General features: G+C 40.2%; 2 protein-coding genes and 1 non-coding gene across 18 annotated transcripts in view; 1 reads left to right on the plus strand and 2 right to left on the minus strand.

Annotated features, from left to right (window-relative positions):
• Nucleotides 1–19,439, plus strand: part of LOC133524685 (neurobeachin) — a 963,862-nt gene that overhangs the window by 594,138 nt on the left and 350,285 nt on the right. For all 16 annotated transcript variants that reach the window (XM_061860799.1, XM_061860801.1, XM_061860790.1 and 13 more), the window contains exons 5-6: nt 149–244; nt 13,681–13,802. In XM_061860799.1, the coding sequence (XP_061716783.1) occupies nt 149–244; nt 13,681–13,802 (218 nt within the window). The remainder of the gene's footprint in view (nt 1–148; nt 245–13,680; nt 13,803–19,439) is intronic.
• On the minus strand, nt 2,095–2,167 carry Trnaa-agc (transfer RNA alanine (anticodon AGC)). The gene has a single exon. It is a non-coding gene; the product is annotated as a tRNA-Ala (tRNA).
• Nucleotides 14,280–16,621, minus strand: LOC133524692 (uncharacterized). The gene has a single exon (XM_061860817.1). The coding sequence runs from the start codon at nt 15,699–15,701 to the stop codon at nt 14,484–14,486; it is 1,218 nt and encodes a 405-aa protein (XP_061716801.1). The 5' UTR covers nt 15,702–16,621; the 3' UTR covers nt 14,280–14,483.

Here is a 19,439-nt window from a genome sequence, read left to right on the forward strand (position 1 = left end):
TGTCAATTGTAAAATTCGTGTTTGAGTTGGTAAAATAGACGCCACTGTGTCTGTGTCTGTGTCATACGCCTACTGGAGGCCTGGTTTCCTGTCCAAGCGTAAAGAATGACAAATTAGCCGTTAAAACTAACGTGAACTTATTTTTCAGCCCCGGCACTCGGCGAAGCTGCTGAATGTGCTCCGGCAGATGCCGCACCGGAACGGCCCGGACGTGTTCTTCAGTTTTCCCGGACGGAAAGGCTCGGTGAGTAAAATCGTAGCTGTAGTGATATACTTAACTGATAATTAGTGAATTTTATTGCAATGATATAAGGTTTACCGATGATCATTTAAGAGCTACACGAACCTAACCTTCGAAAGACTTTCTGAAATACATGAAATTTGACATATACTTACGTACGGTTTATATGTTACCTAAATATCCATGCTAAGTTTCATGCCAGTACATCATTCAGGCATATTGTTTAATTGAGAGCGTAATCTCGATAAAATTATTTTAACTTTACAATTTATTTAAATTGTCTATGTACTTCCCAACCTACCTCATCGAGTTGACAGCGCGACATGATTGCGGGCTCTAGTCATGTAGTAAAAGTTGTGATCTTTATCGGTCCCTTCTCAGCCTTCAAACGAAAACGTCACTTTTGACTGTGACCCTAATATTGACGTATCTTAAAGTTCAAATCGGGGGCCGTAATTTCATCTCTCAGAGTGGTTGAGGTTGTAATAACATTGTATATTTAGGCTTGTAAATAGGATTATCTATAGGCGATGTCAATGTATGATTTGATTAGCTTCATTCAGTGGACTCGGTTATTGGTTTCGTGTAAAGCCTGTATTAGATTCGTACCTGTTCAGGCGTTATGTTGTCCTGGTAATGGATATCTCTGTTGAGGCGTACAGCGTGCAACCGCAATCGATTAATATTACATACCTGTAAAGTAAGAAATGTCACACACACATGTAATTCTCGGCCGAGGTGAAGCACGCGGGCCGAAAATTGTCGCTTTCCAACTGGAGGACAGAAAAAATAATCATGTTACAGATTTACAAAAAAATATACATTAACAACGCACCAAAAAATATCCTGATGTGTGTGTATGTGTGTGTTTTTGTAATTCCGTCCTCAATACGCTCGGCTCGGCCTTTTCGTAAAAAAAAATCGAAATTTCCAAGTCTGCTTCTCTATCGCTCGAATATGCAAGAGCTATAGAGAAGCAGATAACAAAATTTTGATTGTTTAGTTCGCTGTAGGCCCTCTGACATTGACAATTTCCTTTACATTTTCTGTCGGTTATAACGGCACTAGGCGCAAGTCAATGTATACTTGTTGGACCAACGTATGGTAATTTGTTATATATGATATGATATGATATATGTTGTGTATCTGTGGATTTTACTGCTCGCAAACATCTAAATAATCTGAATACGCACTCTAGCGTCTTGACAATAGAAGCGTGTTCAGATATTTGTGAACACCTTGCCCGCTCCGATATATCTGATGGCTAATAAATGCACATAATAAAGAATAAAGTTACCTGCAGCGAACTGTTCGAGTGTTATGTTTCCCTGGTAATGGACATTACCGTTGAGCGCGCGACGCACTCAACCGGAGGGTGTTTTACGTTCCGTTCCTACGCTTCAGGAAACAAACATTTTGGATTTTATTTTTTATATAAGGTGCCAACAACTGTTATGCATGCTTTATCTTTATTATTTTGTTATTAAAATAAGCTCAGACTCGAGTTCAATGCAATTCGTTCGAATCGTTTGTCGTTTTCTTTGTGCAAAACAATTTGTATGTAGACAGAAAGAAAGAGAGGACTGTATTTGTTAAGCTATTTAGGGCTCTGCCTTTGGTTGTCGAATATTCGAATAGAATATCCGAAGAAAACTTAAAGTAAAATGTAAATTCTGCCAAAAAGGAAAACGGACGATTATTCAAACTACGCACAAAGGAGATAAACCGTTATTCTTAAAGAGACATATATCTTGTTTCTGTTTACGAAACTATAAATTCGATTACATGTTATTAGTTGACCTTTTTATATTATCAGTCTTATCACAATCAAATAAGATAACAAAAATACAATTTGGAGGCGCGGGGTATCGATCCCCGTACCTCTCGCATGCTAAGCGAGCGCTCTACCATCTGAGCTACGCCCCCGTTGTGATAGTTGACAAAAATAACATATACTTTGGAACACTATTGTTACAATTCTACCAGTTGGCCTTATGTGAGGACAGTAGGCTTGATCAGATATGTACTGTTGATACAATTGAATCACCAGTTATAAACTTTACCGCGAAGACTTAAGGTTGAATCTAAATCGCTGCTTGTTGTGTGTCACGTGCGCCTTTCACTTGCATAAGCAATTATCGAAACAAAAGACATAGAAATTATTACGTCTGGCAAGTCTCGATACAAAGATCGCCTGACATTACTTAGGATAATACCAAATAGTCCAAATACCCTTCCAGTATTTGCAAGAGGCCAATTAAGGAGTCAATCCATCAAGCCCAATCCGACATCGGCATCGTGTCATCATTTTCCTTCGTTTTCCCGGCATTTTGCCACGGCTAATTGGAGTCTGGGGTCCGCCTGGCAACTAATTCCAAGAATTGGCGTAGGCACTAGTTTTTACGAAAGGAACTGCCATCTGACCTTTCAAGCCAGAGGGTAAACAAGGTCTTATTGCGTTTAGTCCGGTTTCTTCACGATGGTTTCCTTCACCGAAAAGCGACTGGTAAATATCAAAATGATATTTCATGTATAAGTTCCGAAAAACTCATTGGTACGAGCCGGGGTTTAAACCCGCTACCTCCGGATTGCAAGTGGCATTCTTTTACCGCTGGGCCACTAGGTTTTTTCAACATCGGCATCGTCTACTGAAAAAAAAACATCCTAATAATTTTGTCCATTTATATACAGCTACATATTTTAATTTTAAAATATTATTGTCTTCGCTTTATAGATCATCTTCCTGAATATGAAAAAGCCCATTATTAGTCTTTTGGGAACTTTACATTCCCGCCCAGTTTGATGTGTGCGGATTTCCTTAAGTATAATATTTTCCTCCAACAAAGAGCAACCGGTAAATATCAAAGATAATTATTTCGTACATCATTCCGAAAAACATTTTAGTACGAGCGGGCTTTGAACCGCCCGAAGTCTTTGGCTCAATTGTCAGAGCTTTCACTGTGAATTCAGATTGCCAGTTTTTAACGTTTCCTGGTCTCTTAATCGGATCAGATCTGCATACGCAACTAGAGCGAAATTAACGGGCGATTACCGCTAATTTAAAATTATAATTAACTTAAGAAGTTAATTGTGAAAGCCTGTCAAATACAGCGAGGAATTGTAACGAGATGGCGCCTTCAGAATCTTAATTAGATTGTGTCCAATTAGTGGTGTCTATACATGTTTGTTACATGTTACATTATTATATTTTTCGAAATGCGCTAATATGTTTATCTACACTCATATCATATCATGTTAGCTACTTGGATGCGTTCAGAAACTGCAAATTACGGCCAGCAAATAAATAAACTGTTTTGGTTAAAACAAATTTCTTATCTGTGAAAATGTTATTATTGCGTGACAATAACCACTTTATCGACAATGACACTCGAATTGTGTGTGACACAACGATCAAATGCCGCAATGACGGTCAGTAACATGCGGTTTCTGAACACGACATAGATTGCTTATAATATGTGTGTACATAAAACAGTGTGTGTAACTGTATATAATTAGGCATTAAAACACTCGTACGTGATGTTTTTTTATGCTTTATTGCTTTACGCTTCATAAACACACTCTCGTATTTTCATGACATTCATTATGTAGCAGTCATATAAACTACGAATACGACCTATATGCAACCTATTTATGATCACGTAGAATTTGGAAACTAATAAAAAGTGACTTCACAAAAGCCTATGCCATCATTTTATAGTATCCGTCTGCTGTCCCACTTTTCTTTTCTTCATTTGATATTAATTTCATATCGCTGTGATCTGGAAAATATACGACATACAAACGATATCTAGATGAGAACTTATCGTTATCGTATCTCATTCTTCGAATCGGGCCACTTGAGTTTTTTAACGGAAATTAAAAACGCGACCCCTCGCGAGTAATTATTAAACAACTGAGGAAAATTTCTGGATGGCAGTAATTAAATCATGACCTTTGCCTTTGGGGTTCTATTAAAAAAATACGAGGGTATGTATCTATGACTTTTCGGAAGCTGCTTAACTAGCGAGAGCGTTCATCCAGTTTTTTCTTCGCAAAGTAATTCATATAACAAAGTACGTATATGAGTAAATAATGACCACATAAATACTCATAGGCGGGTTAAATATTTGCAAACGTGCTTGTGTATCAGTACCCCTAGTGTAAATATTTTCGACAGTGAAACGTGACGTACGCGTTTGCGTTAAGTGTCATTTTGTATGAGATTTTTGACTTTCCAAAACGTCCCGCTTGGCGCGCTGTTCAAAAACCCATACAAAATGAGACTTAACGCAAACGCGTACGTCACGTTTCGCTATCGACTAAAATTACACTAGGGGTACTGTTCATTATACATTAAAAGATGTGAAAAGTTTCACTTCTGCGTTGCTGAATTGCATTTAGAGTACGGTTACTACTGTTTTTTTATAGACAAATTCAATTCTTATACTGACTTAAACGATATGATAAGTAGCTCCACTTTAATCTCGCCCTAACTCGCTTTGATTCTCGTCCTGGATGCCTTCAAGGATCTAATTTATCACATCGGCCTGTTTCTTGCTTTTCCGCTCGTCTGGTAACGCACCAGGCGAGCAGAGGACGCTAAGAGATGTCAGTTGGCCGTCAGATCGGTGGATAAGCGCGACAGAGAGAAATGGGACGGTTGCAAGATTACTTGCGGATTGGATGGAACATAATACTCGTTGAATCACCTGCAATATACAGGACAACGGTATGTTTGACCAAACGCTAAGGGGTGGATATGTAGGTAATGACCGCCTGTTGTTTACCTCTTCTTTATGTGTTGTATTATTTGTACTGTTTCTGTATTGAGGTGTGCAATAAAGAGTATTTGTATTGTATTGTATTGTAATATTGAACAACTTTACAATTCAACCCCGAAATCGCGAAAAAAAATCTGTCTTATACATTTTGGTGAATCACATGTCAATGTTTTCTATGGAACAGCTGATTTTTTGACTGAGTATGACCCACATATTCAGCCCTCAGCGTATATAACACAGGGAAGTATTTAAGGGTAATTGGTGCTAAATATATTATTACCTGAGGTAATAAAAAAATTGAGTACTGAACGACGCTTCACAAACTCAAAACGTTTTGCACAACAAAAGCATACTACTTCGTTTGACATTTTTAATACCAATAACTCAATTCAATCAAAATATATTTAAATTAATCTGTGTTCAATATTTTTGAAGTGAAAACTTCTTTAGCGGCGATGTGCACTTTTTGTGATAGGGAAAAAATGTTAAACTCGCGTCAGGGTCACGTGACCGTCAGATTGAAAATTCGTAAGACGTGACAAGTGACAGTATGGTGACGTGCAAATTGAATGTCATCGAAGCCTGGTTACTTTTGAAAAATCGTATCTCATTCAAGTGTGACATTTTATTTTCTTCGTAATCAAAGTGCTGTCATAACGATTAAAGACATTTAATCTTTGTTAATTGTGTTGTATTGTATCTTTGTGTTGTTGGGTGTCCATGATTGTAGGTACTCAAATATTTCCTTACCAAAAAATTAAATAGAGTCTGTTCGGAAATTTCACATTCCACGACTCTTCTCTTTCCGCACAGACTCTAACAGAATAGAAGCGTGATTGTTTTACTTAATATGATGATGAACGATTCATTAACTTTTACTGATTGTGTAGGCTGTAGTCTTGCTCGCGTCTCACGAATTACTCTGTATATGTTATATATTAACACTTAAGATTCGCATTTCAAAATTTTTAAGTAGGTATAATAAAGAATTATCTCTTTTTATAAAACTGCCACATATTTTCTCCAAAATATCAAAAATGCACAACGTTAATATTCAAGTTTTCACTTCTGCCGGCACTCCCGAAGTGCAACCCGATTTTTTTTAATTATATTTACTTATCCGAAATAACTAACTCAGAAATGTGTTGACTTGCATGGAAATGTATCACAAATTTAGTGAATGTTATAATATTTTATCTTAAACCGCTGAACCGATTTAAATGAAATTAGGTACAGTCATGGACCTTAATTGTAGAGCCATTTAGAGTTTACTTTACATTGGACATTTCACACCTGTTCAGCGTTGGGAGATGATGGCGACCAAATGAAAGCAGATAAATACAATGCTGGGTTTAATGTTAACAGAAGGCTGGTTGGAAAAAGTGCACGAATCTACATACATGTAGAAGCTTCTATAGTAAAGTACAGCGCCATGCTACTGATTGGTTATGACCAATAGGTCATAAACAATCAGAAGCGGGACATACACTGATATGGCTAAGCTTAGAGAGCTAGTACACAAAAGTTTCGGTAGATGTCACCTTAATGAGGTTACTTACATATCATGGAACTGTGGTGCCACCTACCGACGATAGAGAGACTTAATCTATCTAGATTAGATAAGTAGGTATTTAGGTATGCTAATACTTGTTAAGATAGGACTTAACAACACCGTTAGTGTTAACAACCCAATTACCTTAAACCCTAAATGGCTCGACGATTAAAGCCCGTGACTGTACCTATAGAGATAGTTTGAGATCCGGGGATAGACATTCCACGCACACGAAGCAGCGGGCAGCTAGTGCCTTATAAAGAGGAGTCTACTTATGTAGCAATCCATGTTCGCCCAAGGCGCAGGGGAAAAAACGGACACCCAGATAGGCCAGTATGTCACGCGGATTACGCCCGTATTTGAATAGGAATTGGTAATAAGGGGAGAACGCTTTGAGGCGCTTGAATAGTGATGTAATTATTCCCGGTTTTTTTTTTCTAAACGGTTACATTTTTCCTGTCCTTAGATAAAACTTGTGATATTTCTTTACACATAGATAGATTGTAACCTGTCAAAGGACCAAACGACATAGGATGCTTCTCATCCCAGTAGTCATCCCCTGAAGGATCCAAATGGCGGTTGCAGTTTTGTACATAAGCATTTTTGGGATACTGAAAAAGAGCCCTTTAAACCTACTTGGATTTTTTTTTTTTTACTTTGGGGCAGTTTAACGTCTTTTATGTGGACGAACTTGCGGGCAGAAGTTAGTATTTCTTAAAATGGACACCCAGAACAATATGTCGCGTGAATTTCGCCCGTATTGTTGTTGAATTTGAATTGGCAATGGAGGTAGAAAAGTACCGCAAAAATGTTCCAAATTATAAGCAAGATTAAAATTCTTTATTAGAGTTCATTCAGTTAGACGATGCGAGAATTAGCATGTGAGTTTCATTTCATTGCGATATTTGATCGGTGCCCTTGAAGTAGAAAAGTCCCGGATAAACCCGGAAATATTTCTGAGAACGGTACATCACTGCTCGAGATGTCCTGCTGCTATCGATCTGTTTGAGGACGTTTAAGGGACTCGCTCGAGGGAACTAATGATGCTCTCTATACGCATGTTGAATGGATATGAGTAATTGGATGGTTTATTCAAAATGAATAATCGGGAGATATCCCTGTAGGTAGTACTTGACTGAATGATGATCCCTTGTGATGTGAGGAGATTCAGCGTTCCGAGATATATTATTATAATATCTTTTTACTCGTCGACTATAATGCTTGAATTACGATTTCGTATAGCAAACTATAATTGCGTACTTTTCATATATGTACTCCCAACTCAACTATAAGATTATTTTCGATACGTTGTAGTTAACTATATAAAAAAATGACCAATCACGTGTCGCCGCGCTCCCATAGAAAATACTAAACGGGCGCGGGGCGCAGGGCGCCGGTTCGCACGGAGTTGCAGAGTCTTTTGTACTACATTTTTGTCTACTGAAATACTTACCAATTTTGATTTATTATTTACGTTTTATAGTAAACAAAGTATTATTTTAGATGATTCGTAGAAAAAGTATTGTATACAATAGTGATATAATCAAGCTTTTCCATCGCGTACCTTACTTAGGCATCTCAGCAAGCTTCGTTGCCTTAATACGGTACTCGACTGAAAAGCTCTCTATTATGTCACGATTGTATAAAATACTATAATAATATATAACAAATATTTTATTCAAACCGGTTAGATGTTTGATGAGGAATTCACTACACTTACAGTCTAGGATCTCAAATTAGCTTATCAAATATATAATATTTATAATAAATAATATAATCGCTACTATTATTATGAATGAGAAAGTAACTCTGTCTGTCTGTTACATCTTCTTTATTAAATCGTTGAATCGATTTAGATAAATTGGGTAGCGGGATAGGTTTAAGGTATAAAACTCTAGTCCGAAACCATACTTAAGCTGCGCGCAGTACAGTTGAGTTGCTTGCAGCACAACGCGTGAGGCCATCTATAGTCACATTTCTATAAGTAGTAACTCTAGTCTAAAATCGTTTGCCAAAGGCGCATCACGTTAGATGCGAATCTGCACGTTGCTTCAGTTTGCGAACGGGACATTGCTATTAACGTGCAATAGAGCTGTATCACTTCACTTACACATCGGAGCAAAACGGCATGAATCCACATCGCATAAAGCTGAGATTTATATGCGCGAAACCATTGAGGCGTGAAGATCTAACAAAGTCCTTACACCCATTTATAATATGTAAGACGGATCCTTTGACATGAATATTTACAAGCTTTTTCTGAAAGAAAACATTGAAAGGAAGACTAATAGTTTCCGCTCGGGTAAGAATTATGCCCGATTGGCAATCGCTTTTGTTAAAAATATCCATCCAGATTTATGAGCCGAACCAATAATAAAGCGCTATAATAATGTACTCATTACCCATCACTGCTAGGCTCACGTCTCCTCTCATTGATCGACCACCGGCCGACGGCTCGGAAACCGGTTAAATTTCTAAACCGTTATCATGTACTTGGCGCAAAACCTTTTATTTTCGGTTTCGCTCGAAAAACCGTTATTTGTAAATCGGTTTCTATGAAAACAATTCTTGTCAAATTAACCGGTTAGATCAATAAAAACTGGTTTCTTCCTAAGTTGGAATCTATGTTTACGTGGCATACAACCAGGCCATCCGGCCGTTTCGTCGCTCGTCGAATAAACCGGTTTTTTAGGTTACAATAAAGTTCCTAAAACGTTCGGAGGAAAACCAATATAAACTGGTATTTACCGGTATTTTATAAACCGGTTCCAAGCCTTGTAAACAATTGGTAAATAGTATATTCATAATTTAAACATACGTTCAGATAAGCCGTTGGCAAGGTAGAAAATTTGGTATTTGAAACCACGGCCGCTCGATATTTGGTGAAATAATTATTTAAATTCATAAATTTGACATGTGAATCGATTTCACGAATAAAATGAAAATGAGTATGAATGAATACATGGTGTTGAAACTGGATAAATTATAAATTACAATATTTAAGGCCTAGGGGGTAAATCAGATTTTAATTCACTTAGATAAGGTTATCAAGCGAACCCTTGTAGCTTACTGTTGTAAAGGTGAAAGATTATAAGTTATTTGAAACATAAATTCATATAAATCACTTGCCCGTGGTTAATCGCCACTCCGACCTGGATTTGGAGGATTTTAGTTTTTCGGGATTTCTCTTATATTTTCCTCATCCTTAAAGCTAGTGATTTATATTGCGAATCTTGAAAGTTGAAACTTACCTCACGTTTGGGTGTCGGCCACGTACCAGAGAAATATAATAGCAATGTTGTGTTACGGCCGGGAAAATAAGATTGCTGGCCGAGTGAAATATAGCGTGCAAATCGGGCCGATTAGTTACGCGAAGAATTTAATTCTTTTTTTATACAATGGTAATTCATAAAGTTGTTCCGTGATGCAGATTCCCTTTTTACTGGTCAATAATCTCGTATGGAAAAACATTGCTGGCGTTGGTCGTCTAAGCAACCGATTTGTGCAGAACTGAAAATAGAAGTGTACAGCCACCATCAGATATATCGGAGCGGCCAAGGCGCGCACAAATATCTGAACAATCTATTGTCAAGGCGTTATCAAATGGCGACTGTACTTAGCTACCTAGTCAACATCTATACTCTGGATATTTCTGACCTTAGGTGTACAGTTGACGAAATACAATTAGCACCAATTTGACATACAAGTTGTTCGAGAGATTAGTGCAAATGACATTTCGTCAACCATAATAATGTCACAAAATACCTATCTGGTGTTGATTAGTAATCTCTAATCCCTTAGGGGATTCATCACCAATCGGCTGCAGGTGTTTATAAACAAGTGCCTGCGGCGCATCCTAGGGATTTACTGGCCACGAACCATCTTGAACGTCAGATTGTGGCAGATGACTGACCAGAAACCCATAGGCCAGGAAATGCTTGTAAGGAAATGGAGATGGATCGGACACACACTCCGTAGACCGGACAGCCACTTGTCCGCTTGGACAATCTTAGTGTCTCCGCTGGCAATCGACTGGCAGTAGACGGTCAGGGCGGCCTCGTATCACATGGAGGGGATCAGTTGAGAAAGAGGCTGGCTCAACTGGACTCGGCTGGGAAGAGCTGGAAGTAGCCGCCCAGGATCGCTCCAAATGGAAAATTCTTCTGCGAGCCCTATGTCCCTAATGAGGGATAACAGGATTACATCATCATCATCATCAATCCCCTAGGGCTTTAACATGATCCCGATGATCGATCGTGTAACTATTAATACTAAATTACTCCATCAATATCACCCTTGCTCTTCAATCGGCCTGAATTTACGATTGGCCGCCAGCATATACACGTAAAAGGTAGGTAATTTTGTTTAAATTGCCATTACTATCATTACTTTTGCACCAGGAACACATACTTAGATTTACGTTACATCGAATATATAGTATTAACTGATTCTCAACCGTATTACAACGGAATTAGGTTCCAAATGGGCCCTTCAACTTGTTAGTACTCTCGAAAATGTAAAAGATTGGAAAAGTCCGTAAAAACGGTTCGTATGTAGATTTTATTGATACGATATCTCGAGGATTCTGTGAACCCCTCGGTATTAGATAAGTCTTATTGCCCCTTTGCCGCGTTTTGGGCCGGATCCAACATTTTGTACGGCGAAATCAATCGAGTGCGTCGCGAGATTCCTTTGCGATACTGATGTTACCGTAATGATTGTATGGGATTATGTAATCCTGGTATCTACTCTTCTGAAGTCCTGTTAGATGTATTTATTTCACAATTACGCTTTTATCTTACTTTCGTAACTTTCGTTAGATTAGAAAATGAAATCGTTTTACGTTATTACTTTGGGTATTCGTAGAAAGAAAAAAACGTCATGTTCTAAATAATTTCTGTTAACGATTGTTCTATAATATTTATAATGTTTACAGTATACATATGGTAATACTTTACCGTACTAGTGCGATAATTAGCACATTACGTAACTATGCCGAAAACTTAAAGGGCCATATGTACTGTAAAACGTTTGTACAGTCAGCATCAATAGTAGCGGATGAAACAACGCGCCAAAAGTATCTGATATTCCGGATAACTTTTCCAAATAAAGATAAATCTCTAAAATGTATATCCTTTACAGTCTTAATTATTCTACACACAGAACCATCACATTTTGTTAAGAGAAACTTTTGACACCTTGTTTGATCCGTAACTTTTGATTCTGACTGTACGATACATATCGCCTCGTGTGTAGTGACCAACGTACCACGCTTGTATCATATCATAATGTACCATTATATAACTTATTTGAGCTCGATTCTTGTTGTTTGCCTAAACCATGTAACTTTGTCTTTATTAGGTAGGTACTACACGTAGGTACGATAATTGTGTTATGAAACTATCTGAAACTATAATATTCAGCTCCCAGTAGTAATAACATTTTACGCCTACTACTATTCTCATCTTTAAAGTTAATTGGAACGGAGCTCTGAGGGTATAACAGCTGGAGCTTTTATTATATATCAAGTAATTTAAATAAATATCCTTGGACCCGGGTACGTCCTTAAACTACGTCCAAAAGAGAGGTATGGGCATTGTGAACGTCATCTCGCTTTGTGTGGTAGGGCACAGTACAGCGGATGTCATTCCAGATCTAGAGCGGAGCCCAACTGGGGAAGTACCTCCACCTTACAGAAAACCGCAGCCAAATAACACTAGACCCTACTCACAGTGTTGTGTTCCTGCCGGTGAGTAAGGTTGCCAGAGCTCAACGAGGGGGGGGGAATGCTAGGGTCGGAAACGCGCATGTGACTCCTCTGGATATAGGCACACTTTACCCTTTCTTTAAGAGATAGGTTTTTGATCTTCAAGCTTTACCTATGGACCTACACTACAACACAGTAGCCATACCAGTTAGTAAATAAAGGTTCTCTTGATACTTTAAAACTGATGAGAAAGTTGCATTTTATCCACTAGAGTCGTAAAATAATTAGATGCAAATTCTGAGTAGTTTCTTCTTTGTGGCTGGTTGTAAAGTTTTTCCTCGCGTTGGCGCGGTGAATAATTTTGTTTCACTTGGTGGCAAAGTTTGTTAAGCCCTCGTGTCTTGAAACCCTCGCAACGCTCAAGATTCCATTTTGGAACCACTCGCTAAAACAAACAATACTACACTTTTTTTAGGGTTCCGTATCCAAAGGGTCAATCGGGACCCTATTACTGAGACTCCGCTGTCCGTCCGTCCGTCCATCCGTCCATCTCTCCGTCCGTCTGTCACCAGGCTGTATCTCATGAACCGTGACAGTTAGCCAGTTGAAATATTTCTTGAGTTGAGGTATTTCTGTTGCCGCTATAACAACAAATACTAAAAACAGAATAAAATAAATATTTCTTTCCAATCTCGAGGTTCTCATCCAATCACCGAATTTAAGCAACGTCGGGCGGGGTCAGTAGTTGGATGGGTGACCGTTTTTATAGATAATGGTACGGAACCCTTCCTGTGCGAGTCCGACTCGCACTTGGCCGGTTTTTAGGATTATTTTGTTTTTTTTTCTAAGAGCATTTTTTGCTTGCTTGCTTGCTCCTTGCTTGCGCCTGATATATATCAGGCGCAAGCAAGGGCTAAGATGACAATTGTTGATAGAAAATGCCAATTGAAACTTAAATAATGTATGGATATAGTCACGTGACTTCGTACCATCGCCCACACTGTTAACTGTCCATCGGTGGACCTTATTACAAAGGCATAAGGTCCACCGATGGACAGTTAAAGAGTGTTGCTGCTTGTACGGTGACCATCAGATATATCGGAGCAGCCAAGATGCTCCCAAATATCTGAGCACACCTCTAATGTCAAGGCGCTAGAGTGCGTGTTCAGATATTTTTGAGCACCTCGGCTGCTCCGATACATCGGATGGCGACTGTACCATCCATTATCCCGATATTTTTATTTTGATGTTTTTTATCGTACGAATGTCATCTCCGAATGGCCTCCTGATCAGAGGATTAGGTATCTCTTGGACATTTATGAGCGTTGAGAAAGACCACATTTCCGTAAATTCTTCAATGGAACGGATCTTATAGCTAATGAATGTTTATTTTCGCCAGGCCGTGGTACTCCCTCCGCTGGCGCGGTGGCCCCACGAGAACGGGTTCACGTTCACCACGTGGTTCCGGCTGGACCCCATCAACTCGGTCAACATCGAGCGGGAGAAGCCCTACCTGTACTGGTAAGTTACAATAAAGCATCCCACACTAGCATCTGCCGAACGTCGACGTCTGTCAACTCTGTGGCTGTTGCTCGACGCAACGTTGGTGCAACTGCGCAGTGACATCGACATCGTGTGGGGTGTGTAATGTTTTTAATAATAACAATTTGCGAAATTTCATTTTTCATAATTTGAATTGCATAATTTTGATATGCAGAAATTATGATTTGGTATAAAAACAAATACAATAAAAACGAATTGCATAATTTGGAAAGTAATTATAGTTTAGTAGCATAGTAATGTATTTGCATAACAGGCAACCAGTATAATGTTCACTCTGTATACTATTTTATACTCAGAACGTTTTTTATTCATGAAATCCAACAGCATAATGTTGAAGGTGTGGTTTCACAATCAAACCACGGGAAATCGTTCATAAACTTTATTTGATTGTGTCATATCTTTAGAGGATATGATGGTGTAAATCAAATGCCCATATATATGCAAAATTAATTTAATAAAAAAAGGTGTTACTTGTACAGAGCTCGTATTTGAAGTGAGCGATGACAATTAAAATTGTTCCATGTACTATAAACGCCTGCCGATTGGTTTACGCAAAGTTCACGACACACACTTAACACTCTATTTTGAATATAGGCTTTCAAAGCCTGTACATACTCCCGGCCGTTGAAAACTCGCTTTTCAACCTCGAAGCTCTTCGGCTGTCGGAAGCTTACACAGACGTACGAGAGAGCGGCGCACACAGCCTCTGTTTGTGGTGACGTCTGCCACTCTGGCTATTCCATCGGATCCCGTGATGAGGCGTAGAACACGACCGAGCTTCCATGACAGAGGGGGAGCGTTATCTTCTGACAGGAGCACCATATCCCCGACGCTCAGCTTGGCAGCGTTGCTCTTCCATTTAGTTCTTTGCTGCATTTCTGATATGTAGTCGCGCTGCCATTGCTGCCAGAAATGCTGCTGTATTTTTTCCAGGCGTTCATAGCGTTGAAGATAGTTTTCCTTAGAGTCGCCCAAGTATTGCGCTGGTGGAGCAGTTAGCGGCCTTCCGATAAGAAAGTGTCCAGGGGATAGGGAAAGAAGGTCATTGGGACACGACGACAACGGACATAATGGACGACTATTTAAAATAGATTCCACTTGTGTAAATAAAGTAGAAATTTCCTCAAAGGTGAGGTGGCTATTACCGATAACGCGCTTTATATGATGTTTAGCCGATTTAACGCCGGCTTCCCATAGTCCACCAAAATGAGGAGTGTAAGCCGGAATGAATTTAAACTTTATAAGGTTTTGGCTTGCAAAATCAAATAGAGGTTCTTGGTTTTGTTTGATAAATGACCCTAATTCCTTTGCGGCAGCTACAAAATTAGTCCCATTATCACTAAAAATTTCAGTGGGTCTGCCTCGGCGCGCTATAAAGCGTCGAAGAGTCATAATGAATGCATCCTTAGTTAAATCACTAACGGCTTCGAGATGGATGCACTTGTAACGAAGACAGACAAACAAGCACAAGTAACATTTAATCAAACGACTTCCACGGCCCTTGCGATTAATGATAGTAAAAGGACCAGCAAAGTCCAGCCCGACTGACAAGAAAGGATAGTCGGGGGTAATACGTTGGGGTGGTAAGTTACCCATTTTAGGTTGGAGGGTTTTACCTCGTAGGCGTCTACACCTAGCACAATTATTTACAACACGCCATGCGAGGTGACGTCCGTTGACTGGCCAAACAGTTTCTCTTACAGTTGAAAATAACAAAAGAGGACCAGCGTGCATATTGACGAGATGTTCTCTTTCGAAGTAAAGCCTTGTTAGTCTATGCGATGCATGAAGTAAAATGGGGTGTTTTTTATCAAAGGAGTAAAATTCTGTGGCATCTAAGCGCCCTCCAACACGCATTATCTTATTATCTAAAAATGGGGACAAACACAATATTTTGCTTTTACTGCCTAATGGTTTATTATTTAAAAGTGATTCATATTCTTCTGAAAAAGATTGACATTGAGCAATAATGCATAACGAATACCAGGATTCACGCAATTCATCAGCTGTTAATACGCCATTACGCTTGATACTATTTTTGGTGTTGAATATGAATCTTTGCACGTAAGCAAACGATCTAATGAGTCTATTACACGAAGAGAACCTTTCGAAATCAACTATTGGTTCACTTATTACTGCGGAATGCACTTTCAGTTCAGGCAGAGCTTCGAAATTTTTAACTTTTAAGACAGGCCAATCGTCTTCATTTTTTAGCAGAAAGTTGGGACCTGTCCACCAAAGATCCAACAAAATTATGTTTTTTGGGTCAACACCTCGCGAAATGAAATCCGCGGGATTTAAATCTGTAGGAACGTACCTCCAGGATTGCGGCGAAGTAAGTTCTACTATTTCACCAATACGATTGGCAACAAATGTTTTCAGTCTACTTATATCACCCTTGATCCATCCTAAGACTACGCTCGAGTCACACCAGTGCACTATTCTATCTGGCTTATATCTGAGGGACTCTAACACGGACTGCGTGAGCTTGGCAGCGACCAGCGCAGCGCATAATTCAAGTCTCGGAATGCTGGTGAATTTAAGGGGAGCTATTTTGGATTTGGCACATAATAGCTTGACAGTAACATCCTCATTTGGGCCTATCGACTTAACATAAATGCATGCCCCATACGCAGACTGAGAGGCGTCACTGAAAGAATGAATTTCTATACGCTTAGGCGAATCTCCAAGCACCCATCTTGGAATTTTTAAACTAGACAGAATTTTTAAATTTTCGGAAAACTTAATCCACTCATTTTTTATCTCTGATGGGACTGGCGAATCCCAATCTATTTTTTTCTCCCATAGCTTTTGAAGCATAATCTTGGGTATAACAATAACTGGGCTGAGAACACCCAACGGGTCGAATATTTTAAAAGAGTTTGACATTATAAACCGCTTTGTTACTACAGCGTCAGGTTTGTGGCAATGCCACCCATCTGTATACTTATAAATACATATTACTTATATACATAAATATTACATATATACCTACTTACATAGTTAACATAATTAAATATATAAATCATATAAAACTCTTACATATATAAATATAAATGCACAAATAAATATATAAATATTCACTATAATAACGCACATGCAATATATACATAAATAAACACGTACATAGATACAAATCCAATCTCCGCCGCGGTGGACACGCAGCCGTGACGTCACACCAGGAAACCGGCTCGACGAGGTGCGCGGCCGCACTGGCCGCGCCGCCCGCCACGCCGCCACGCCAGTCAGACACTCGACCTGACGGCGAATGCATGCCGCTCCGCGCTGCGCCCGCGCTCGCTTATCGCTTACGTTTACGTAGTGTTTACATTTTCTTTCTTCCGCTTGTGCTTGAGACTATGTACCGCTTGTTTTAATACAGCTGTGAAAGTGATTAGTTGTTTCCTTTGGAGTCAATTCCCGTTACCCACAACTACACTGGTGACCCCTCTATTTGGACATTTATCGCAGCCTTTCTGAAAAACAAATATGGGTGATGGTAAAGGCGGCCCAAGCGGGGAGAGTGCAAATACAACTCAAGCTGATATCGCGCAACCTCCGGCAGCGCAACCGCTAACGGAATTTTCCACTATGCCGTTGTCCACGGGTACCGATACATTTCGCGTTGGAGTACGACTACCACCATTTTGGCGTCAGGAACCGGCCGTTTGGTTTGCGCAAGTAGAAGGTCACTTTGTTTTGTCCAAGATTACATCTGATGTTACGAAATTTTATTATGTACTGTCACAGCTAGATCACGAGTACGCGGCTGAGGTAAAAGACGTAATTGTTAACCCACCAGCAGAGAACAAGTACGAGAAGCTGAAAACAGAACTGATCTCAAGGCTGTCAGCATCCCGAGAAAAGGAACTCAAGAGATTGTTGGTGCACGAGGAGTTAGGGGATCGCAAGCCGTCCCAGTTCTTGCGGCATCTTCAGCATCTGGCAGGCCCACAGGTACATGAAGAACTTTTAAGGACTATTTGGATAAATCGTTTACCAATGAACATCCAAGCAGCAATAGCATCGCAACCCACTCCGCAGACGCTTGACGCCTTGGCAAACACCGCCGATCGTGTATGGGACCTCACCCCTCCAACCCCCCAGGTAGCAAGTACGTCACAAGCCAGTGCTATGCCGGTGCCTCAGAATGCTGCAATCGACTACATGGCTAACCAGATAGCCGAATTGACAAGACAGATGCAAGACCTGCGCGCAGAAATGACCTCCAGATCGCGACCCAGAGGTAGGACCAATGGATCACAGAGGTATGGCCGCAGTCGTAGTCGTGGGACTAGTCAAGGTCGATCACAGTCCAGCTACCGCAGATGGCCCGTGTGCTGGTACCATTCCAAATTCCAGTCGCAAGCAACGAAGTGCGTAAAACCCTGCGATTTTGTTTCGGGAAACGGTCAGGGCAATCTGTAATGGCGGCCAACGATTGCTCTAGACCCGGTCGCCTGTTTGTTACAGACCGACGTACCAAAATGCAGTTTCTCGTAGATACAGGAAGCGATCTCTGTGTTTTTCCACGCTCGGCTCTACGTGAACATCGACCTAAAACTCAATACGAACTGTTCGCCGCAAATGGAACTGTGATCAACACTTATGGTTATGCACAGCTACACTTGGATTTAGGTCTTCGTCGTGAGTACAGTTGGCAATTTACTGTGGCCGACGTCACCAAACCAATTATAGGCGTCGACTTCCTATCTTTCTACTATTTACTCGTCGACAGCCGTAACAAACGCTTAATTGACAATTTGACATCCCTCTCTGTAGCAGCCATGTCAGCCCACAAAGCACGCAACATATCATCAATCAAGACGTCATTTGGAGAGTCGAGGTATGATAGCATAGTACAGGAGTTCCCGGACATCACACGGCCACCTGGAGTTCATCGTGATATAAAACATAGCACGGTCCACTATATCAAGACGACTGATGGTCCTCCGGTCCACTGCACACCCAGAAGGTTAGCACCAGACAAACTCAAGATAGCCAAACAGGAGTTTGAGTCCATGCTCAAGTGTGGAACCGCCAGACCGTCACTAAGTCCTTGGTCTTCGCCACTGCATCTGGCACCTAAGAAAGATAATGGCTGGAGACCTTGCGGTGACTATAGGCAATTGAATGCCAGGACTGTTCCAGATCGCTATCCTATTCGTCACATCCATGACTTTTCACACCAGCTCGCCGGATGTAAGGTCTTCTCGACAATCGACTTGATCAAGGCCTACAACCAAATACCTGTCAACGCGGAAGACATACCAAAGACAGCGATTTCGACACCATTTGGGTTGTATGAATTTCCCTTTATGAACTTCGGTCTCAGAAATGCAGGACAAACGTTCCAGCGCTTTGTCGACGAGGTCACGAGAGGAATGGACTTTGTTTATGCCTATCTGGACGATTTTCTCATCTTTTCGCCTGATGAAGCAACGCACGAAGATCACTTACGACAGCTCTTTACCAAGTTGAGAGAGTACGGCATGGTTATCAATCCATCAAAGTGTGTCTTCGGAGTTCCAGAGATCAAGTTCTTAGGGTATCACATCTCAGCCGATGGCACGAAGCCGCTGGAAACCAAGGTAG

This window comes from Cydia pomonella, chromosome 14 (assembly GCF_033807575.1).
Source record: "Cydia pomonella isolate Wapato2018A chromosome 14, ilCydPomo1, whole genome shotgun sequence".
NCBI classification, from domain to species: domain Eukaryota; kingdom Metazoa; phylum Arthropoda; class Insecta; order Lepidoptera; family Tortricidae; genus Cydia; species Cydia pomonella.